The sequence below is a fragment of the Xenopus laevis genome, chromosome 8L (assembly GCF_017654675.1).
Source record: "Xenopus laevis strain J_2021 chromosome 8L, Xenopus_laevis_v10.1, whole genome shotgun sequence".
Taxonomy (NCBI): Eukaryota; Metazoa; Chordata; class Amphibia; order Anura; family Pipidae; genus Xenopus; species Xenopus laevis.
The window spans coordinates 81,767,290-81,789,038 of NC_054385.1; the positions used below are offsets into that span (position 1 = coordinate 81,767,290).

Consider the following 21,749-nt stretch of genomic DNA (forward strand, 5'->3'; position numbering starts at 1 on the left):
GCCATGTTACAGAACAGTCGCATGAGACTATGAAGAATCCAGCACTTTCAATGCTTTTGTTTTGGAATTCCCAGTTTGTTTTGCAGGGCACCTCATGAAAAGAAAATGGCGGAATCGTGGGGGCACAGGCTTGTTGTTTTAAGCCTGTTATTGACTGTGCCACTTCAGTCTCAGAAAATTCTATCAGAGAAGAAGAAATGCGCGGATCCTCAGTGTGAAAGTAAGTATTAAATTAACATTTCAATGGTTTCTTATATTGTGTTTTAAATTTTGTTTCATATTTTTGTTTTAATCAAAGAATATCAATGAAAATGTTTGTATTAATCTCAACAGTTGTGCTGATATAAGCAATTATTCTTCTGTAAATCAGTGATAATTTTTGATGTTTGTGCACAGTATAATATTCACAACGTTATTGTAGGAAAGCTGAATTAGAGACACATTCATTTAGCATTTCTTTTAAGTTTAATTTTTATCATAATGTTTCCCATATCCCCAGGCCATGGTGTTATCATACAAGCAGGGCAAGGTTCACCACCATTGTTAAACATATATTGCACAGCAGGATATAAGATTGCCAACAAGTACTGAAAAAAGCTCTAACCAGGAGTTATAATTAACAGAGGGAAATAAGAATGAAACAAGGATCTTAAAACAAGGGTTGTCCAATTTTGGAAAAATACTTTGCTTAAATGCTATCACTTGCTAAAGCCAAGCATAGTCTTGTGACAATATGGCCACTTTTAAAACTGATATTTCTGTACAGTAATCAGTAATGGAAGCTACCACTCTTTTATTCCTCTAATACAGATCAATGATGCTGGGGAAAACATTCAAGGGTTGAGCATAACAGACAAATGTTTTTTTGTCTTCAACCCAAAAATGTAACTATATACACAGATACTTAAATATGTGAGACTCCTTCGACATGTGAACAGTGACTGAGATACATAAGTTACCGATTAGATGTTTAACCTTGTGGGTTAAATAAATATATTATTTTCTTTGTTTGTTTGTTTGTTTGACCTATGTACAACATCAACCATAAACTGTCAGATTGTACATTGGCAATGTTTTGAACTGGAAACTTTGCTACTTAATAAAATAAGTTACAAAAAGTTACATAAGCTGACAGGATACATTTAAACTCAAATAGAGAAGAAAAAGCGAAGTAACATGAAAAAGAGTACTATAAAATAAATAAAATCAGATATAGAAACTAAGGTGAGATGGGACTGTTTTTGGTTTCTCAGGAAATCAAGGAAAACATAAACTGAATGATAATTATTCATTATTTTACTCAAGGTTTAATGTTAAGAGCTCAGGCTATTCAAGATTACAATGGACCTGACTGCAGATATCTGAGTTTTAAAGAAGGAGAAGAAGTCATTGTGTTTTACAAATTGTCTGGTAAACGAGAGGATCTATGGCAAGGAAGTGTAAGTAAACACCTTTAACTTGGGACATCTTTTTTCAGATTCCTGTATCACTGTGCAATCATTTGGAATGTAGGTTATTAGGGTATTGCATGTAACAAGCGGTGCAGAGGGGTAATTTGTCTGTCTCCTTAAAAAAAACATCTCAAGGCACGCCTAAACAAATAGTTGTAAGTTGCTCAGGGTGCTCTACTTTTTTTTTTAAGTTTTTCTTATATCAGCAATTTTACAATGAATTTGCAATAGAAGCACAAACTATCAACATCTCCCGTCCTGCTTCTTAGAGGTCTTGTAAACCCAATGTATTTTTTTGTTTAGAATAAAATAATATTGTTTATTTGCACAACAACCAACAGTCCCAGTCCATCTGTTCTCCTTCTATTCCCAGAAGTCACAGTCCTATTTCACACACATCTCTAGCCCCAGAGATATTCACTTTAGTCATTTAATGGCTGCACTTTAATGAAATTGGTATGCAAGACCATTGGTTGAAATACCCCATTAGATAAATAATTAAAGGAAAGGAAGCTAAATGTGGCAGATTGGTTGTTGTAAACAATTTTATGCATGGGCTGAGCATCCTGTTCAAACAATATGGTCATTTATAGCAAGAAAGCAATGTGCAAAAAATGGCAACAATTGGCACATTTCCTTCCCACATTGCTGTATTGTTGCATGTCTCTGCAATGTGTTTCGGAGTGCAGTGATTGTTCATTGTTCAGACCATTTCCAGGCAATTTTTTTACATTTTGGGATGTTCAGGTTATTGGGCCATATTGGCAGACATAAACTCCTATGTAGTGAGGTACTTAGACAATAGAAGTGTGCTGCAATGATAGACAGAAGTACTTTGGCAATGCCCTCAACTTAAAAGTTACAAATCGAATACAAGAACCACTATTATGTACTTGTCACTCAACACAAGTTTTTTTTGTCTGATTTCTATGCAGTTTATATAGTCAAAATCACCTGTAAAGAGTAACCCTCCTTTCAAAACTTTAACAAAAATATTTCTTACAGACTGGAAAAGAATATGGCTTTTTTCCAATGCATACTGTTACAATTGAAGAAGTCTATGTGACTGAAGAAGTAGAGGTTGATGCACAGGTAAAACCTTATTATTAGTATGTCATATAATTTACAATTATAAACTCATATTTGTAGTCATTTTCTTTAAGATCGATTCTGTTATCCAAAACTGACATATTGTGACCAATACTTAGCACATTTACTTACCGTTTGCAGAATGCAAAGCACTATTTTTCCCCACAATGCTATAAGAATTCCAGAGCAATTGTGGTCATGTACCAAGTTTCATGTGCCACAAAAATGTGATTTAAATAGGTATGAGAATGCTTAATATTAGGGGGGTTATTTACGAAAATCCCAATTTATCTCATAATATTAATTAAAAAAGCTCAGCTAAATCTGAACAAAATAGCTGATTAAAGTTTATTTATTAAGAAAAACTCAATTTAATCGATAAAATCGAGCGAAACCCAAATCGTACAAATTTTTCTGCCTTTTTTTCCCTAAATTGCTCCATTTTTTTTGAGTTTTTGCCAAAAACCCTGAAAGGGTCAGATTTTCAGGCTAACCCCAGTGCAGATCACGATAGCTTAAAATTGGGTGCCTCTCCCATTGAGGCACAGAAACTTGGATTCTGGCTTTTTCAGCATTGGGGTATAATAAATCTCAAAAAATTTCCACGAAAAATATTGAGTTTTTGCCAAAATAGCTCCATCAGAAAAATTCGAGTTTAGTAAATAACCCCCTAGATATGTACATTCAGATTGTAGTTACATCATGTTTTGAACTTTGTTCTTTCAGGAAATTGACTTTGTTTGTCTGAATGGGGGCGAATATGCTTTTGAAAATGAGGACAGTGTGCTACATAAGCATGAGGAAAGTGAATATGTTAGTGACTTGGAAAGTAAATTAATGGAAGGTGAGTAATATTTACCAGTAAAAAAAAACATTTTTATAAGAAACAAAGCTAATTTTGTTTAAACTTTATTTCTGCTGTATTTAACCGTCCCAGCATTTAAAATGATGCATGTTATATAAGCTCACTCACATAGTAAACATGTTCTAAAATCTAAACAATGTGATTGTCTGATGTTTTGATTGTGCTGTGATATTTATAGAACCATCCGTCCTGACAGGTCAAAACTAACGCTACATTTATAATTAAAATTAGTTGTATATTTTATATTTCTTGTAGATAACACGCTTATTGGAACGGCAGAGATTGAATCGAACATACAATCATCTGAGATCCTGGAAGAAACAGATACAGACAAATCTAAATGGTCTGCATCAAGTATTGCAGGATGGTTTGGCATAGGAAAGTCAGAGGACAAACAAAGTGCTGAAATGAATACAGAACTTTTAAAAGAAGATACTTTTCACTCAAGGAAAATTGCAATAAGTGAAGAAATGCCAATGAAAGGAACTGATGAAGTAGAACTGAAAAAGCCTGGATGGTTTAGCAATCAGTTTACAAATTTTCTGCCATTTGGAAAAAAGGAGGCTGATGTAACACTGCAAATAGACAAGACTGATGTTGTGACTTCTACGCATACAAGTCAATCTGATGAGGTAAAAGTGAATGCAGATGAAATACCATCTGAAGCCAGCATTTCTACAGAGCCTAAGTCAAAATGGTTTAACTTTGCTATAAATGACGTTTTGGGAGTTGGGAGTAAAGAAGAAGTTAAGATGAAAGATGTTCCTGAAAATTTAGAAGAAGTTTTAGAAACTGAACCATCTGAAATCTCCAGCCATAATGAAGAATTAACTTCAACTGACAATGAAGACAGAGAGAAAACATTTGATGAAACTAAAAGCCAACAGAAAGGTGGGTCTTGTGATTCACAGATATTAAATGACTTTTCATGTGTAATATCAGAGGAAAAAGGTTCTGTGATAACTCATACTGATAAACCCATTGAGAGTGTTAAGTCAGAAAACCAAAATACTTTTCAATCTAATAAAGAGTTGAATAATGAAGATCACATTATTAATGACAACTGGGTAAACAATAAAGATGATTGGGCTGTAGAAAGCCATTTAGGAGTTAAAGACACAATATACGAAGGTCAGCCATATAATTCAAAGGAGAGTAATGAAATGGTTCAACCTGACACAAGTAAAACTGAAAATGATGATGTGGACAGTGGTCTCAATAATAGAAATGAGCTAAGTCTAGAGCTCTCTCTTAAAATACTTACAAGTACAGAGACAAATGTTACAAATAATACACTTGTTCAGACAACTACAGAAACAACATCTGGAGACAGTGAGCCAACAAAGACATATACAAATGAGTTAGAAAATCAATTTACAGCTGAAACCAACAGAACTGTTTCCCCAAAAGAAGAAAACAATACATCGCAAAGGAGTTTTATACCTCAGGATCAATTAAAAGTTTATTCTAAAGGTGACATCTTGGAATCTGAAGAAAAAAGGGATTTGGACATTTTAAAAAATAATATTTATTCTTCCAATCAGATGGATTTGAAACAAGAAAAAGAAAAGGGTTTAAAAGAAGTAAGGCCTGAAAAGAACACTGAGGTGGATATACCCCTAGAAGTCAAAATTGAGCAAATTTTTGCTGAAAATAGTATTGATTCAGCAGAAAAACAGGAAGAGAAGGTGAATATAAATGACGTTCCCAACGATAGGCAAAAGGAAAAAAGCAATATTCTATCTACAGAGAAGCCTATAGTGAGTGAAATGTTTAGGACAGAAATATTTACAGATATTGGGAACCCGAATACTGACTGCGATATCAGTAGTAATGCTAACATTCAAAAAGTTGTTGCAAAAGACTTTCTATCAAACAATGAACTGAGTGAAAATATCCAAGACATAGAAACAGCAGGTGAGTTGGAATACTAATTTGTGCAATACAGGTATATGAGCTATTATTAAGGAATACTGAAGACTTTGGGTTTTCCTGATAAGGGATCTTTCTGCAATTTGGATCGCCACACCTTAAATCTGCTAAAAAATAATTCATATATCTTATGGTAGACCCAGCTCCAAGCATATCAGAATAATTCTAAGGAGTGGATTTGTCAAATCTATGTACCTTTAAATAAAGCATGAAGCTTTTCAGGTGACAGTGATAATATCAAATGGAAATGAACAGATTCAAAATTCGGCATGTACGGTCTATTACTTTATGGCACTGAAGCAAAAGACAAAGGAAATACAGAATGGCTGTCTGGGGAGAAGTCTTTCATTTTTACAAAGAAAGACACTGAAATGGAATCTATAAAAACAATAGTAACGGATCAGCTAGTGTTTTATCTTCTGAAACAGCAAAAAACTGGTCAATGATTGAAAGTTACTAACAATAGCACCATTGGAACGCTATATAAAATACAACTAAAATGGCTTCCCTAGAATACTTTCTATTAGCATTTATTTTAAGTAGGTATTTTGCGAAATTAGTGTTGTTTTAATTGTATTACTGTTAAATTCTTAAAACTGAAAACTGTTAATAACTGATATAAATAATGACATCAAAAATATATATATTAAATACCTTTATAACCCCCTTTTAGATCATCTAGAAATATTAGTTGTTCTTTAAAGGAGAACGAAAGGTTAAATCACAGGGGGTGCCAACATGCTAGGCACCCCCATTGATTATAATTGCTTACCTGATACCCCGGGTCAGTGCTCCAGTTTGTTAAAAACTACACCAACCCCAGATTTTTTTTTTTGCCATCTTCTTTGTCTTCCTCTGCCTTGCCTTCATTCTGGTCCAGGCAGGCGCATGCGTAGTAGTCACGGAATTAGATTTCACAAGAAGGTTGCCCTACATTATTTCTGTTTTCTGAAAACAATGCCAAAAAAATGTAGAAAGTAATTTTGTAGAACTGGCTGGAGGACCCCATGTGTTAAAATGGGCCAGAAAGAAGTTTTAGGAATCTGAGCAACTGGCAGGGGGGCTCACAGGGGAGCAAATTAATAAAAAAATCAAGCCTATATGAACTTTCCTCCAGAAAAAGGAGGACTACTGGCCGCAGGGGTGTAACTACAGAGGGAGCAGAGCCTGCGGCTGCAGGGGGGCCCAGGAGGTATAGGGACCCCATGAGGCCTTAATTCATATACAATTACAATAAATATTGGTAAAACAGGTCAACCTCTAGACATTTGGGGGCCTGAAAAATAATTTGCTGTGGGGCCCAGTAATATCTAGTTACGCCACGGCTCCTGGGGTTTATAATTGCTTTATAAAAAATTTTATTAGCCATTTTAATATTGTCTGCTGTTCATATTATACTTTGCAGCTGAAAGAATACCCATGTTTCAGCCTGGATATGATACTCTTAAGGAAGATCTGGACCAACCTCAGAAAGACACATTTCACCAGAAATTAAATTCAGTGATTGAAAAAGTATCTGTTTCAATTACATCATCATTCAAAGGTAAATCTATAAATAAAAGAAAAACTGGACCTTTATTATAAGTATCTATCATGCACAGATTGTTTCCATAACTGGAGGATGGGGAACAAACAGTCAAGAAAACCTCCCTCACAGTGCTACACCGCCCACACTGGGAGAGAGTGCCTGGTGTGGGCCGCCATGTAGGGGAAAACACATGAAGTAGAATTTTTCATTGATTCATCAAAGAAATTTTTTTTTTTAAGGCAGAAGAAGCAAAGTTGTATAGAGAATATTGTACCCACTGTAAATAATAAGGATATTAGAAGTCACCAAGAAGTATCATGACTTAACGGAAGAAGGCGACTTCCAGTATCCTTTTAATTTACAAGGGGAAAATTATTTTTTATTATATTAGAAAATGCCTTGGAGTTTTTTTTAATTTAATTTACTGGATATTCGCAGTTCATGAAATGAAATAAATCATGTATGAATAGCATATACACTTAACTCCATCTTTTAGATTCTTACAAAGCAATATCCTGAGTGTCAAGCTTTTGGGTTGACCATAAACTGGACCGACAGAAGTGGATGGGGAACCCAGCATGAAGACAAAGTATATAGTTATGCTGCCTTTTAAGATAATTATTTAGTAGTGCCAGGTCTCTAGACAAATGGCAAAGTTCTCTTTGGAAATGTCAAGCAATTAAAGGAGTTGATAACCTTCCATAACGTATTTGAGTTGTTTTCAGACAGAACAATAGACATTAGGGGGCACATTTACCTAGGGTCGAATATCGAGGGTTAATTAACCCTCGATATTCGACCGTCGAAGTAAAATCCTTCGACTTCGAATATCGAATACCGATATTCGAAGGATTTTAATCTATCGATTGAAGGATATTCCTTCGATCAGAAAATTGTTAGGAAGCCTATGGGGACCTTCCCCATAGGCTAACATTGGCCTCGGTAGGTTTTAGGTGGCGAACTAGGGGGTCGAAGAATTTTTTAAAGAGACAGTACTTCGACTATCGAATGGTCGAATAGTCGAACGATTTTTAGTTTGCATCATTCGATTCGAAGTTGAAGGTCGTAGTCGAAGGTCAAAGTAGCCATATTCGACCATTCGAAATTTGAACTATTTTTCCTCTATTCCTTCACTCGAGCTAAGTAAATGGGCTGATTTCCATATTTTATGTTACTGTTTTTCTAAATTGAAATTTGAAGTTGCATGTATCTCACTTTGTTGTTTGAGGCTAGCTCAGTAATCCGTGCAGACTCTGCACGATTTGTACATTAGGTGATACATTTCTCAGTATTTTACCAGCTATAACAACTGCCTTTAATGAGATAGTGACATGTTACAACTTTAACAGGAAAGTGTCCCTATGCCTAAATAAACTCTAGTGCTTTGCCTCCCCTAGGCAGTGTACCTGTGCTTTGCCTCCCCTAGGCGGTTCCGCTACTTAGCATTCCATCATGCACATATGGTTTAGTAAGGGGTGAGTTGCAGGAGGCAGGGGTTACTTTCAGTAGTAAATAATAGCAGGACTAGAGTTTATGTAGGTATAAATGACACATTCCTTCTAAAACCTGGACCATGCCACTATCCCTTTTATGAAACTCAGGGATTATGCTCAGCAAGGCAAAATTAAAAAATGTATCAGATTAGAACAGTTTACCCCTCACAGAGCTGCTCAAGGGAGACATGAGAAGGGGAAAAAATGTAAAGGGGTTGTTCACCTTCCAAACACTTTTTCAGTTGAGTTGTTTTCAGATTGTTCACTAGAAATTTTTCAATTGCTTTTGACTTTTTACCGTTTTTCCAAAATTTAAGTTTAAATTTAAGGTTCCTGTCTCTGGTGTTTCAGTCTGGCAGCTCAGTAGTAATTCAGGAGCAGGTTCTGATATATTTCTCAGCAGGATTTCTGGAGTATTAGCAACTATTGTATCAATTCTAACAGCTACCTTTAATGAAACTCAGGGATTCTACTCAGCAGGGACAAAGATAAGAAATGCATCAATTAAATGTATCAATTTAGAACAGTTTAGAGCAGGGGTAGGCAACCTGCGGCTCCGGAGCCTCATGCGGCTCTTCATCCTGCTTGCTGTGGCTTGGTCTTGCTGCTTTGACTGTCATGTTGTCTATACAGCCCTCACACCTAATGGTGGCTCCTTGAGTGTGCGAACGCGGTAAGCTAACGGTTAGCTTACCGCGGTTGCACACTCCGGAAGCTGCCAGCAGGTGCGAGGGCTGTATAGACGTCCCAGGAGTGACAGGCAAGACCGAACCACAGCAAGATGATTTATCATGGTCCTTACCGCGGTCACACACTTAAGACAAGAGAGGGAAGATCAGCATGGAGCTTCAGAAACAGAAGTCACATTAAACAGATGAGAACACTAGCATTTAATAGGGCTATTCAGTGTTTAATTTATTTCAATGTAGGCCTACACATACACACTGTACTTCTGTTTGTGTATTCTGTTGTTGTAATAGTTACAATTAAAAAAAGGTTAAAACTTTTAAAAATTTATAAGCTGTGTTATGTTTTGCGGCTCCAGGCTATTTTTCTTTAGTGGAAGAGGGGGCAAAATGGCTCTTATGATAGTAAAGGTTGCTGACCCCTGGTTTAGAGAGTCGCCAACCACCCATCCCAGAGCTGTTATAGAAAGATGAAAAATTAGATTACACTTAAATTTTAAACAAAATGGTCACACATATAAAATAGAAAGTAAATGAAAAAGTATTTATTTATGGTGAACTATCTTAAACCAGCTGAACAGGTTTCTAAAAGTGTTGTAAAATAAACAACCCCTTTAAGCTTCAATATACCTATAACCTTGAGTACCCGGAAATGACGTTGTTTATTCGCAAGCCAGAGCATGTGAGAGGTGTTCTTTACTACATGAATTTACGTTGGAAAACATAAAATTGGGTTCTACTAAACAAAAAGGGTCAAAAATAAAGAATATAAAGCACAAGAAAAAGGTTTTATTTCTGGTGAACTATTTGAAACAATTGAACACAAAGTGTAATGTAAATAAAGTGCCTTCATTTCTCACTGCACAAATATATTACTAGGGTTTGCCACCACTAATCTGTGTTTCAGAAGCAATTCTCTTAAACATGTTTTGCAAATTGAATCTGTGGTTAAAATCTCAGTCAAGCATTTTCAACACAAATCAATTTTACTGCTGGGTAAAAGGCTGTGATGTAGTGTACCAACTGCTGGTTAGTGTTTTTCATTAAATTTTACCTACATTATTAATTTAATATTTAAATTCACAGAACTGATGGCTTTTGGTGAGATGGCAGCATCAAAAATAATTGAAATATACACCGACTTAATTTGTCCTGCTGTTTCCTTGATTATGAAGATTACTAACCAGGTATACTGAGTCTTTTATTTTACTTCATTTTGCTATATACCATATATAACGCTAACATTTGCATTATTCATAACACACAAGCAGAAGGAAAGCACCTGTGATACAGGCTCACATTCAGTAGCACCTGGTATCAGCAGGAAATTATAAGTGTTAGTTGACCTTTAAAATGCAATATACAATTATAGACAAATTATGGTTATGTTAAAATATCTATCTAATTTATCAAAAATACATATTCACTCACTTAAATACTTGCCTGCAAGGCTTCCATTTGGAAAAGTGTTTTGATAAACCATCCACAAAAATTATAGGGTCTAGCAAGAGGACCCCAAGTGGCACTGCAGTGGTAAAATAGGCTATAAAGTGGGTTTTCAAAAATCATGGCAAGTAGCCAGAGGAGCCTCAGTGGCAAAGTAGGTTATAAAGCAGGGTTACATAATTTAGGGTGAGCAGCAGAAACCCAAAGAAGTAATATAGTTAAAGGGGTGGTTCACCTTTAAGGTAACTTTTATTATGTTATAGAACAACCAATTCTAAGCAACTTTTCAATTGGTTTTCATTATTTTTTTTTTTATAGTTTTATAGTTATTAGTCTTTTTCTTCTGCTTTCAAATGGGCGTCACTGTCCCCTACTAAAAAACAAATTCTCTGTAAGGCTATAAATGTATTGTTATTGTTACTTTTTATAACTGATCCTTCTATTCAGGCTCTCTCCCATTAATATTCCAGTCTCTTATTCAAATCAATGCATGGTTGCCAAGCTAATTTGGGCCCTAGTTACCAGATTGCTTAAAATGCAAATTGAAGAGCTTCTGAATAAAAAGCTAAATAACCCAAAAACCTTCAGTAATATAACATGAAAAAAATGCAAATTATCTCAGAAAATCACTCTCTACAATCTACATCATGCTAAAAGTTGTCTCAAAGGTGAACAACCCCTTTAATAAAGCAGTTTTACATCCATCAAGGCGAGTAACTGGAGGACAGCCAATGTAAAACAGGCCATAAAGCATGAGGGTAGCAAGAAGACCCACAGTGCAAAAAGAGGCCATAAAACAGGTTAACATACATCATGGTAAGTAGCAGGAGGACCACAAACTGGGTTTGCATAAATCAGGGTGAGTAGCAGGAGGGCACCAAATAATAAAAGACAGAAAGCAGGTCATAATGAACCATACAGCTTTTTTACATACATGAGGATGAGTAGCAAGAGGACCTGCAGTGATAACATAGCCCATAAAGCTGTTTTGCATACATGGGGTGAGTAGCAGGAGGACCTACAGTGGTAAAACAGACATCAGGGTGAGTAGCAGGAGAAACCACAGTGGAAAAGTAGGCTGCAGACCAGGTTTGCTAAATGTGGGAGGACCCTAAGTAGTAAAATAGTCTTTGATAAACTGGCTATACAGCAAGTTTGTACAAATAAAATAAATCAATTAGTTCTACATAAAAGCAACAGACTGGAAAACCTGAGTGTAGAACTAATCAGACAACAGCTGTGCAGTCACGGAATTAGATTTCACAAGAAGGTTGCCCTGCATTATTTCTGTTTTCTGAAAACAATGCCAAAAAATGTAGAAAGTAATTTTTTAGAACTGGCTGGAGGACCCCATGTGTTAAAATGGGCCAGAAAGAAGTTTTAGGAATTCTGAGCAACTGGCAGGGGGGCTCACAGGGGAGCAAATTAAAAAAAAATCAAGCCTATATGAACTTTCCTCCAGAAAAAGGAGGACTCCTGGCCGCAGGGGCATAACTACAGAGGGAGCAGACCCTGTGGCTGCAGGGGGGCCCAGGAGGTATAGGGACCCCATGAGGCCTTAATTCATATACAATTACAATAAATATTGGTAAAACAGGTCAACCTCTAGACATTTGGGGGCCTGAAAAATAATTTGCTGTGGGGTCCAGTAATATATAGTTACGCCACTGCTCCTGGGGTTTTGTATAAATTTGGGTGACAGGCAAAGGACCCCAGGGGATATCCAGTCAGCAGAGGTTAGAATAAATGATTGGAGACAGAGTGGCACTTTAAGAGGACTAGCACAAAAGCCCATGGTATTTGTCACGTCTACAGAAATAACGAGAAACAGCAGGAGGGAAGTGACATAACAGATTAAGGGGCTAGGGCGGCTTTAGGACCCAGAAGTAACCACAGAATCGAATGACACGTCTTTGGGCGACTGGCAGAATCACCCCAATGATTTGATAAGTTTAGTGAGCAGGGGATCAGCTGACCCGCACAGACAGACGGCAGCTTTAAGGAACAGCAAATAACAGAGAAGAGATGAGCTGTTCTGAATATCGCTTACAACGGTTGCTAGGCAACGAACATGTTCACTGAGCATGTGCGAGATTTGAGGGCTGTGAAGATATACGTAGGAGGAAGCAAAGCATTCCAAGATGTCTGCCACAGATTATACTACAGTGGAGGTAGAGGGGATTTTGCAAAAGGTACAGTGAGCTACTGCTTTACATTATGCAAACGATTCTAACTGTTTTAAAAATCGGATTTCTTGAGCTTCAGCACAAAGTGTTTACTTAGTAGATGAGCTTAGTGATGATTGGTGCCCTTTAAGAAAGGGGGGCTGTAGGAATGAGTGCAATGAAGATAAGCAGCACTGAGCGTATTTTGCCAGTAAGTGCGGGGTGTTTTGTTGGTGCTTCCAGTGTTACATTTCATTGCAGTTACTTGTGTGTCAATTAGGTGTCAGCTTGAGGAGATTTACTAAGTATTCTGAGGACAGGGAAGCTGGCAGTAACACTAAGACTACTCTGCACCAGCCAACATTCTTATCTGCCTCTGAACCACATTTGTAGGACTGATGATCCTTGTAAATGTGAAACATCTATGAGCTCAATTAAATTGTCAGCCACTGTAGGGGGATATTTGGCCTCTAGCCAGGGAGGTTCCGGATTGATGTTCTTCCTCTTTCTGTGATGCTGCCACTACTGGAACCTCTGGTATTGTACTAGGGAGATAAGGTTACAACAGTGCCAGCATCACAGAAAGAGGAAGAACACTATTTTATTTAACTCAGTGGTGTTTGGGAGCTAATCTGAGACTTTGATGTTAGCATTGTTTTGCTTTTGATGATGGTACCTGTACTGATTTGTTATTGTTGATTTCTATCTATATATCCATCTATCTATCCATCTATCTATCCATGCCTCCAAACCTCAAAATTAGCTGGCACTCGTGTTACAAAATAATCGAAGTGCCTGGGTAGCGTCATAAAATATAGCATAATCAACAACAATCGAATATATATATATATATATATATATAATGTTCAAAATGGACCAGCACTCCAAATCTTCAATCAGGAAAAAGTTTATTTCAACATCACTCACGTGTCCAACGTTTCGGCCCACATTAGGGCCTTTATCATCCTTGATAAAGGCCCTAATGTGGGCCGAAACGTTGGACATGTGAGTGATGTTGAAATAAGCTTTTTCCTGATTGAAGATTTGGAGTGCTGGTCCATTTTGAACATTGTATACTCCGACTGACCAAGCACCCACCTTTGGCTAACAAGGAAGGAGTGCAGGTACTTTGTGAACTTCTCTCTCTCTCTCTCTCTCTCTCTCTCTCTCTCTCTCTCTCTCTCTCTCTCTCTCTCTCTCTCTCTCTATTTCACATAGAGCCGCACACCAATTTCTTCTTCATAAATCAAGTGATATTTATTTGCATAGATTTGTTTTCCAACGTTTCGCCCCACTTTAGGGCCTTTATCCTTGATAAAGGCCCTAAAGTGGGCCGAAACGTTGGAAAACAAATCTATGCAAATAAATATCACTTGATTTATGAAGAAGAAATTGGTGTGCGGCTCTATGTGAAATCTTTACATAATATTTGAACCAGCGCCCACGACTACAAAATCCGGATCCGAGTGCGGCTGCTTACAGAAGAATTATATATATATATATATATATATATATATATATATATATATATATATATATATATATATATATATATATAATCTATCATACTAGCTACATCTTGATCTTGAAAGGACATTTACAATATATATATATATATATATATATATATATATATATATATATATATAAAACAAATAAAATATAAAACAAATATGAGTAGAAATTATATATTTTATATACTGAGCTTAATGCCCCAACCTAAAGGTTAAGCATCTCTATAATGGTAATGATTCAGGCCTTCATATGCTCTGTGTGGACTGGGCATCTGTTGAGAAACTAAGCTTAGGGCTCATGGCAAATCATTAAGCCGAAAATGAGGTTCGGCTGTTATAGAAGCTGATGCTACTGGGCTGATTATTACGTTCTACTGCCAATTGTGCTGGCTTCTGAGCTGCCATGTAATGAGAACATTTTGTGTTATATCCTATATTTATATTGTGTATTGTGCGTCAGTTCCAAAGCTCAGTAATTGACAGCAGCACAAAGCATGTGAATCCGCAGCAAAGAAGATGGGCAGCTACTGGGGGCATCTTTAGAGGCAGAGGTCTTTACTACTAAAGGGCTGTGGTTTCCTTGGACTGGTACAGAATCCCACAAAATAATGTGAAGCATTTCTAGCCTACTTTTATGTTAGGATTTAGTTCTTTCATTCTTTTCTTGTTTCATATTTATTGAAGAGGCATTGAACCACCTGCCAATAACCCCTGTTTTTCAGTTTTTTCCAAGCAAGAAATGGTACTTAAAAAAACTTTGCTGTAAAATTGAACTCAGCACCTGCTATACCAGTCCCTTGGTTACCTGAAAATCAGTTTTTCCATGCAAACAGTGGTAGCATTTGGCAGTAGCTCTTTGCTCATGTGACACTGATATCACAGCGCTGCATATTGGAGCTTTTATAGATACTGTTTAATAATACAGTAAAGCGCCTGATAGTTTTATGGGTGTTTTGTAGTGTAGTTGCTTAATTAACACATAATCTTGTTTCAGGACTGTATTGATCTGCCAAGTTCTGCTGTAGTCATGAGGGAAAAACTGTTACAAAAGGAAGCAGGCAACTGGTGTTCAGATAGTGGCCTGATGGGAATATAGTTGTTTGTTTAATCTGCCTCCCAATTTGCAGAGTTTAAGCATGTAGTGATAGTCCAGTAGTAAGGCTGGCATCTGTTGTAGCTCCCAAACATATCTCTCATGTTTCTGGTTACGTTTGCAGACAATTTAGTGTTTGAATAAGGAAATGGGTTCCTGTTACTCATGTGACTGTTTTTTTTAATCTTTCTCTCAAAACGCAACAGTCGTCCTGCACGCTTTGTACATATGAGATTGTACTCAGGCCATAACAGTTCAGTGGTGTGCAGAAGAAACATTCTCTACAGACCCATCCCTCCTACTTAGAACCTGCATACTTAAGCACAGTTTGGGTCACTAAGATTCCAAGCACAAATCATGCTTAGTGTTCTATATTCCTTTCAATATTTTATTAAGGTCATACACAGAAAAATATTTTTTCTGCTCACTTTCTGTAATTACATGTTTACTCCTTAGGGGTAGCACTGCTAGTCTGCTTTGTGTGAAAGTTGTACAGACCTTAGATCTAGCATAGCTATTAGTGTGACTGGTTTAACATGTTGGCATCAAATAAATAATATTTACATTCACTGAGTCCACAGTTGGAACTGTGTTGCCTCTTTTAATGCTTTCTCCACAGTTTTAGACAAAAGTAGACTTCATTTAGCTTGGAGAATGGCAAACAAGTCTGCCCCAAAACAGCTGCTCTTAGGTCAAGGTCTCTTCTCAGTAAAGTAGTATCGGTATTGCAGGCTTAGTATCCATGAAATGAAAAGTCAGTGCTTAAACAAAGTAGTTATTTTTAACAGAAATTAAGGCCTAGGATTCCACACTGTCATTTGCCAGATCAGATTTAATCCACTTGCCTCTGAAAGGCATTCTAAGGAGCCAGCAAAGGGGTTTATCACAGTCTTAAAGGATAATTGTACACCAAGCATTTGGAGTTAGTTTCTCAGAAAAGATAATTTCAGGTACAGTAAATAATGGGCTCTGAATTGCACAGAAAAGGTAAGTTTCATTAGTTTTGTTATTAGTACATTAGTGATGCTCTGCAACTTTTAAGAGCGTTTGCAGCATTGTATGCCTACAGCACATCTATGTGAAAGCTCTGGGAGTCTCTGGAATAGTACAAAACTTTGTTCTGTTTGTTAACATGCAAGATAAGGAGTTATTTACCTTTTATTTACCTTTTTAAAGTTTGCCTCTCCTATCCGTCTAAACCCGGAACCACATGCTGTTTTAGGTTTGTGAATACCTGCCAGTAAGCTTGTATGATTTGCCACATGGACCTATTGACATATACACCCATTTGGTCCTGGGGACACATAGTGAACTAAATAGGCTATTTTAGGACCAGTTGCAGTCTTTTGCCAGTTCACTAAGTCTAAATCATCCTTGGGAACCAGATACACAATTGGGATGTTGATTGTCTACACATGTAAGCAAGATGCAATTGACTGTAAATATCTTTACTATGCAACAAACGCCTTTAAAGTTTAGCCCATATGGCTATAAAAAATTGAGCAAAGCTAACAGTTGTCAGAGCTTCACTGGTATATGTGCTCACTCATTTGCAATCAATATAATTACCTTGGCCGAAATTGAAAATAGCTTTCACGCCAGATTTGCTTTGTACTTTTGGAAGATTTTCTTAGGTTAAATGTGTGTTACTTTTAAGTCCTTCACTTTTATCATTTCTAACGTGTATGCATCTGCGAATTGATCAAAAGAACAAATCAACTGGGCAATGTCTTGGCCCTTCCATGGCCCTTTTTCAAGCCTAATGAGTGATTGAAGTGGATACGTTTCATTCTGGGGGTTGTTATGTGTCCCACCTTTTCAGATTGTGATAGATGTGGTAACCTTTACTGACACATGAGGAGATTGGTTGTCTACAACAAATCTGCTTTCCTGCTCCAAATGCTTTCCCACCCGCAATAAAGTGAATCGCCAGTGGAAAAATATATTTAGCACTTTGATTTTCAGAAAAATCAAGAGACGCATATGGTATTAAGGCATGTGTTGTTTTTTTGTTTTTTTTTTAATCTTCCAATATCACATAAATATTCATGGATCAAGTTGAAGTTTTTTTCTGGACCCTGTATTTATTAAACATATGTTTACATCTGTTTGGTTATGTTTTTTTCTTTCATAGGTCATGTCATCTTTATCAGATCTTCTTCCTGATTCGGACTTGTATGGGTGTTCCTGGGAAGTGGTCATTTTTACTGCTCTTTTGGGGTTTTCAACAGTGTTATTGTTTACATGCAGAACTGTTCGGTCTGTAAGTATTTAAATACATAAAATTATTGTTGTTTATGCAAAACAAGCTCTGATATTAACCACTGTCTCAGACCTAATTGGTTAGGACCAATTTATTTTTTTTTTTAATTTCCTCTTACTTGACTAGTAACATTCTTTGCTATTTTTATTCACAAAAACTGCAGTTTGTACTCTGGAGTAGAGCCCTTTAACAGCCTATCATATTTTTGCTTACAATTGTCTTTCTGTAGTTGACTGCTCTAAGCTAAATGTGTATTCATTTCTATAGATTACTGTGCACTAAAATCATTAGTTTTGCCAATTCTTCCACTGGAGCTAATTTTCTTTTTCACTTTGTTTTTCAGATTAAAAGCAGATGTTATGCAGGTATGTTCTGTGTTATAATTATATGTATAATTTTTGTCGATTTGACAGAAGATCCACTAAAGTACTGTTTAAAGGACTGTGCATTAAATGATTGTGCAGTCTGTGATTGAGAGAGGTAATTAAAGTTTTAGATCAGCAATTCCAGGGCTTAAAGCACACAGGCAGATTCGGGGAGATTTAGTCGCTTGGCGACTAATCGCCACTCTTCTGCGTGGCGACAATCTCCCTGAACTGCCTTCCCCCTGCCTACCATCTGCTATAATAACAAAACACCAGCACCAATGCACTTGCGGCATTTTATTTTCAAAGTTGCTTCGAGCGACTTCAGAAATCAAATCGCCGCAAGTGCATTGGTGCTTGCGTTCTGTCATTATAGCAGGGGGAAGGCAGTCCGAGGAGATTGTCGCCCCGCAGAAGAGGCGATTAGTCGCCAGGCGACTAAATCTCCCAGTATGCTTGAACCCTAAATCTGCCTGAGATTAGTGAAGTCATTTGCTTTTGGCAGGACAGGGTTCAAAGTACTAAAATGTGGTGCAGGCTGCCATGTTTTTTACATATTGCACTCTTCCCCTCCGATAGTACCCAGATATGTAGATGCATACAGACCTGCACGTCTCCCATGAATACAGTGACTTCTGCATTCAGCAGTGCTGTATTTATGTAGGCAATTGGTGGGGAGGACAAGGCATGTAGTCCTCAGTGCAAGTTAGGAGACCGAAAAGGAGCCCTGGACTTGCCAACTGCCCTGTGGCATGTGGTAAGGACAAGGCTGCCTTGTGCTGCATTGTTCTCCTGCAGTGTCGTCTGCTACATTTTGTTCGGCAGTGCTGTATTAATCAGTTGTGTGTGGGGCAGGGATCATTTGGATGTGCAAGTTCGGAACCACTGCTGGCCCAATTTTACCCCTTGGCATTTGCTCTGGGGTTATGGTAAATAACCCCTTAGCATTACGAACTAGCAGTATAATATTTTTAAGGCATTGGTTCTCAAATTTTGGGGATGGTCTCACCTAGGAGCTCTCCAAGCCTGTTTGGGGCCTTGGTTTGTGCTAAGGTGGGGTCTTTGCCAAATATTGGGCCTCAAATGGGGACTTTACCCGAATAGGTTTCATGAAATCTGTTCCATTTTATTCTAACTGTTGTTTTGAGCATGCTTTTAATAATACAATTGGTCATTGTTATGTACAGTACTAAACAAAGGGGGAAACACCATAGATTTTTTTTTTCTCTTTTCAAAAATGAAGCATTTTTCCTTCTTTTCCTTTTAGGCAGAGAAAAGAAACTTGGTGCTAAATTTTCTGAAGCAGTGAATGGCAAGAGTGAGGTTCTCCAGAAACTCAGTGTTGTACAAAAACAAGTAAGCTTGACCTTTCAGGTATCTTTCATTACTAATAGTTAACTACTAGCCCCTTTTATTTTTTTTGTTGCATTGCAGTATGAAGATGTTCAGCAATCTCTGTTGGATTCAAGTCATCGGCGATTAGTCACTGAAATAGCTGAGCAGAAGGTAATGCATTTTTTATGTGAAATAAAATGTTGACATATTGTTAAAGGAAAGCTATGCCTTCAGAATGAATACTTAACCAACAGATAATTTATATCACAATAAGTGATCTATTAAATAATCATATCATAAGCACAGTGAATCCTCAGTCGGGCGAGGCACTTATACCTAAAAATTACAGTTTTCTATTTATGATTGTCCAATGGCTCATACTACTAGGAAAGTATATTTGTATGAGAATTCAGATCAAAGTGTTTTATATATGGACTGTTTTTATATGATATTTTTTATAGAGACTATGGGTATAGTTTCCCTTTAACTAATTTGTGTTTTGTCAGTGTATTTAAGTTAAAACACTTGCAGAGATCTACTTCACTTTGACATGAAAGAGTATATATCTGTTGATCTGTGTAAAAAAAAAAGATTATTTAATATTTTATTATAATAAAACATAACTTTCAACTTTTTTCTGCTATATGGAGATATAACTGCGCATTTGTAAATAATAGCAGGTAAGCTTACATAGAAATGAATAATTAAACAGGGTCGTTACTTACAGGGTATATGATTTAAGCACCACTGTCCTTTCCTTTGCATCCCATAAATAAACCTGCAACTAGAGTGCCAGGGATAGCCTACTTGCACAAGACCATGCCCTAGGACTGGTTGTACATTTATGTGATCTTTATCTTGGAATGTTTGGGACCTGGGGTTCTCTGTATAAGGGATCTTTCCGTAAGTTAAAGCATCATTCCGTAAAGGACATGCTGGACAGAAAACAAAATGGACTAAAGTACTTTATGTTGTGAACTGCACTAGACTGAACATTTTCTTAGATTTCTGTACAGTGCATTCTCCTTGAAAATGAATTTGTACAGGGAGTAGCTGGAAGTTTCACAAAAGATGGCAACACAGTGCTCAGCATAAAGTACCTTTAGCCAATTTTATGAAGAAGAGCGCCAGCCAGGAGTAGGAGATGAGGTTCTAGAATCTGTACAGGGCTAGATATAACCCTTAAAGGAACAGTTCAGTGTGAAAATAAAAACTGGATTAATAGATTGCCTGTTCAAAATAAAAAAAGTTTCTAATATAGTTAGCCAAAAATGTAATGTATAATGTATCCAGAACACCACTTCCTGCTTTTCAGCTCTGTAGCTCTAGTTAGTCAGTGACTTGAAGGGAGGCCACATGGGACATAACTGTTCAGTGAGTTTGCAATTGATCCTCAGCATTCAGCTCAGATTCAAAAGTAGTTTTGTTCTGTTATGTTTGACGTCCAATCACTCCAGCATTTATACAATACATTTTTGCCTAACTAACTATATTCGAAAAAAAAAATAAAAAATATTTTGCACACCCTATATATTTATACAGTTTTTATTTTTATACTGAACAATTAATTTAAAAAGTTTTTTCTTCAGGCTTTTTAATGACTTAAAATTCCTTTAGACATTACAGGAAAAACTGCAGAAATCAAACTGTGATTTTGAAGAGAAAATTCTTAAACTGGAAAAAGAGGTGGAAGAAGAGAAGGCATTAGGAATGGAGTTAGAAACCGAGGTAATCATGGGGAGTACTTTTATCATTTACATATGTGTGCCTGCACATTTATGTCCTTGCTTGTTTTGTCTTTTCACGCTAGTATTATTTTAGTACTTTATAGTAGAATTATTTTTTAAAAAAAAGTGATAAATGGGTAGCATACATTTGTAATACGCAACCTGTTTATGAAGCTCATGTGAAGCAAAGTTGTCGTGCTTTGTTCTGGTAAAAGAACTGTCTGAAAATAGTATAAGGAACATGTGGAAAGTCAAAGTGTGTGTGTGTGTGTTACACTTTATATTTGTTATAGGGTGTAATTCAAATAAAAAATAATGCAGAAACATGCCTGTTATGTGTACAGATCTATTGCCTAACTTATAAAACCCTACAGTCACCCTTGCCAGTTTTCTCTTATATTGATGTACATCTCTTCTCTACTATTGAGCCCCGTTAGGACTCTGCTCTCTTTTATTTGTGTCTGTTTCTATTTAACATATGTGGGCTAACACTCCTCACAGAATGGCATTTCTTTAGTAATCTATCCTTTGAATGTTTAAGGCAACCACAATTTTCCCTGAAGATCACATTTGGTGTGCAGGTTGATATTCCTGAACAAGATACTTAAGCAAAATCTAATAAGTCTAAGTACATGGAGATAGTTGAGCAAGACAGGCAAAACTTGCATCCATGTTTGGTAACCCATGCCAACCACAATCAGCAGTCCGCTTTTACTTAGTTTGACTAGTAATCTGGTTGGATGTTATGGGCTAATGGCCAAGAACTAATTTGTTTATTTTAAAAAGCAAATCGGGAT

General features: G+C 36.7%; 1 protein-coding gene across 2 annotated transcripts in view; it reads left to right on the forward strand.

Moving 5' to 3' along the window:
* mia2.L (MIA SH3 domain ER export factor 2 L homeolog) overlaps window positions 1–21,749 on the forward strand; it is a 47,152-nt gene continuing 25,403 nt past the window's right edge. The window contains exons 1-12 of one of the 2 annotated variants that reach the window (XM_041573035.1): window positions 1–220; window positions 1,306–1,439; window positions 2,457–2,543; window positions 3,267–3,384; window positions 3,661–5,322; window positions 6,743–6,880; window positions 10,131–10,231; window positions 17,397–17,525; window positions 17,869–17,890; window positions 19,158–19,246; window positions 19,325–19,396; window positions 20,843–20,953. In XM_041573035.1, the coding sequence (XP_041428969.1) occupies window positions 106–220; window positions 1,306–1,439; window positions 2,457–2,543; window positions 3,267–3,384; window positions 3,661–5,322; window positions 6,743–6,880; window positions 10,131–10,231; window positions 17,397–17,525; window positions 17,869–17,890; window positions 19,158–19,246; window positions 19,325–19,396; window positions 20,843–20,953 (2,778 nt within the window). In that variant the 5' untranslated portion in view covers window positions 1–105. The remainder of the gene's footprint in view (window positions 221–1,305; window positions 1,440–2,456; window positions 2,544–3,266; window positions 3,385–3,660; window positions 5,323–6,742; window positions 6,881–10,130; window positions 10,232–17,396; window positions 17,526–17,868; window positions 17,891–19,157; window positions 19,247–19,324; window positions 19,397–20,842; window positions 20,954–21,749) is intronic. The other variant, XM_041573036.1, reaches the window with a different exon arrangement.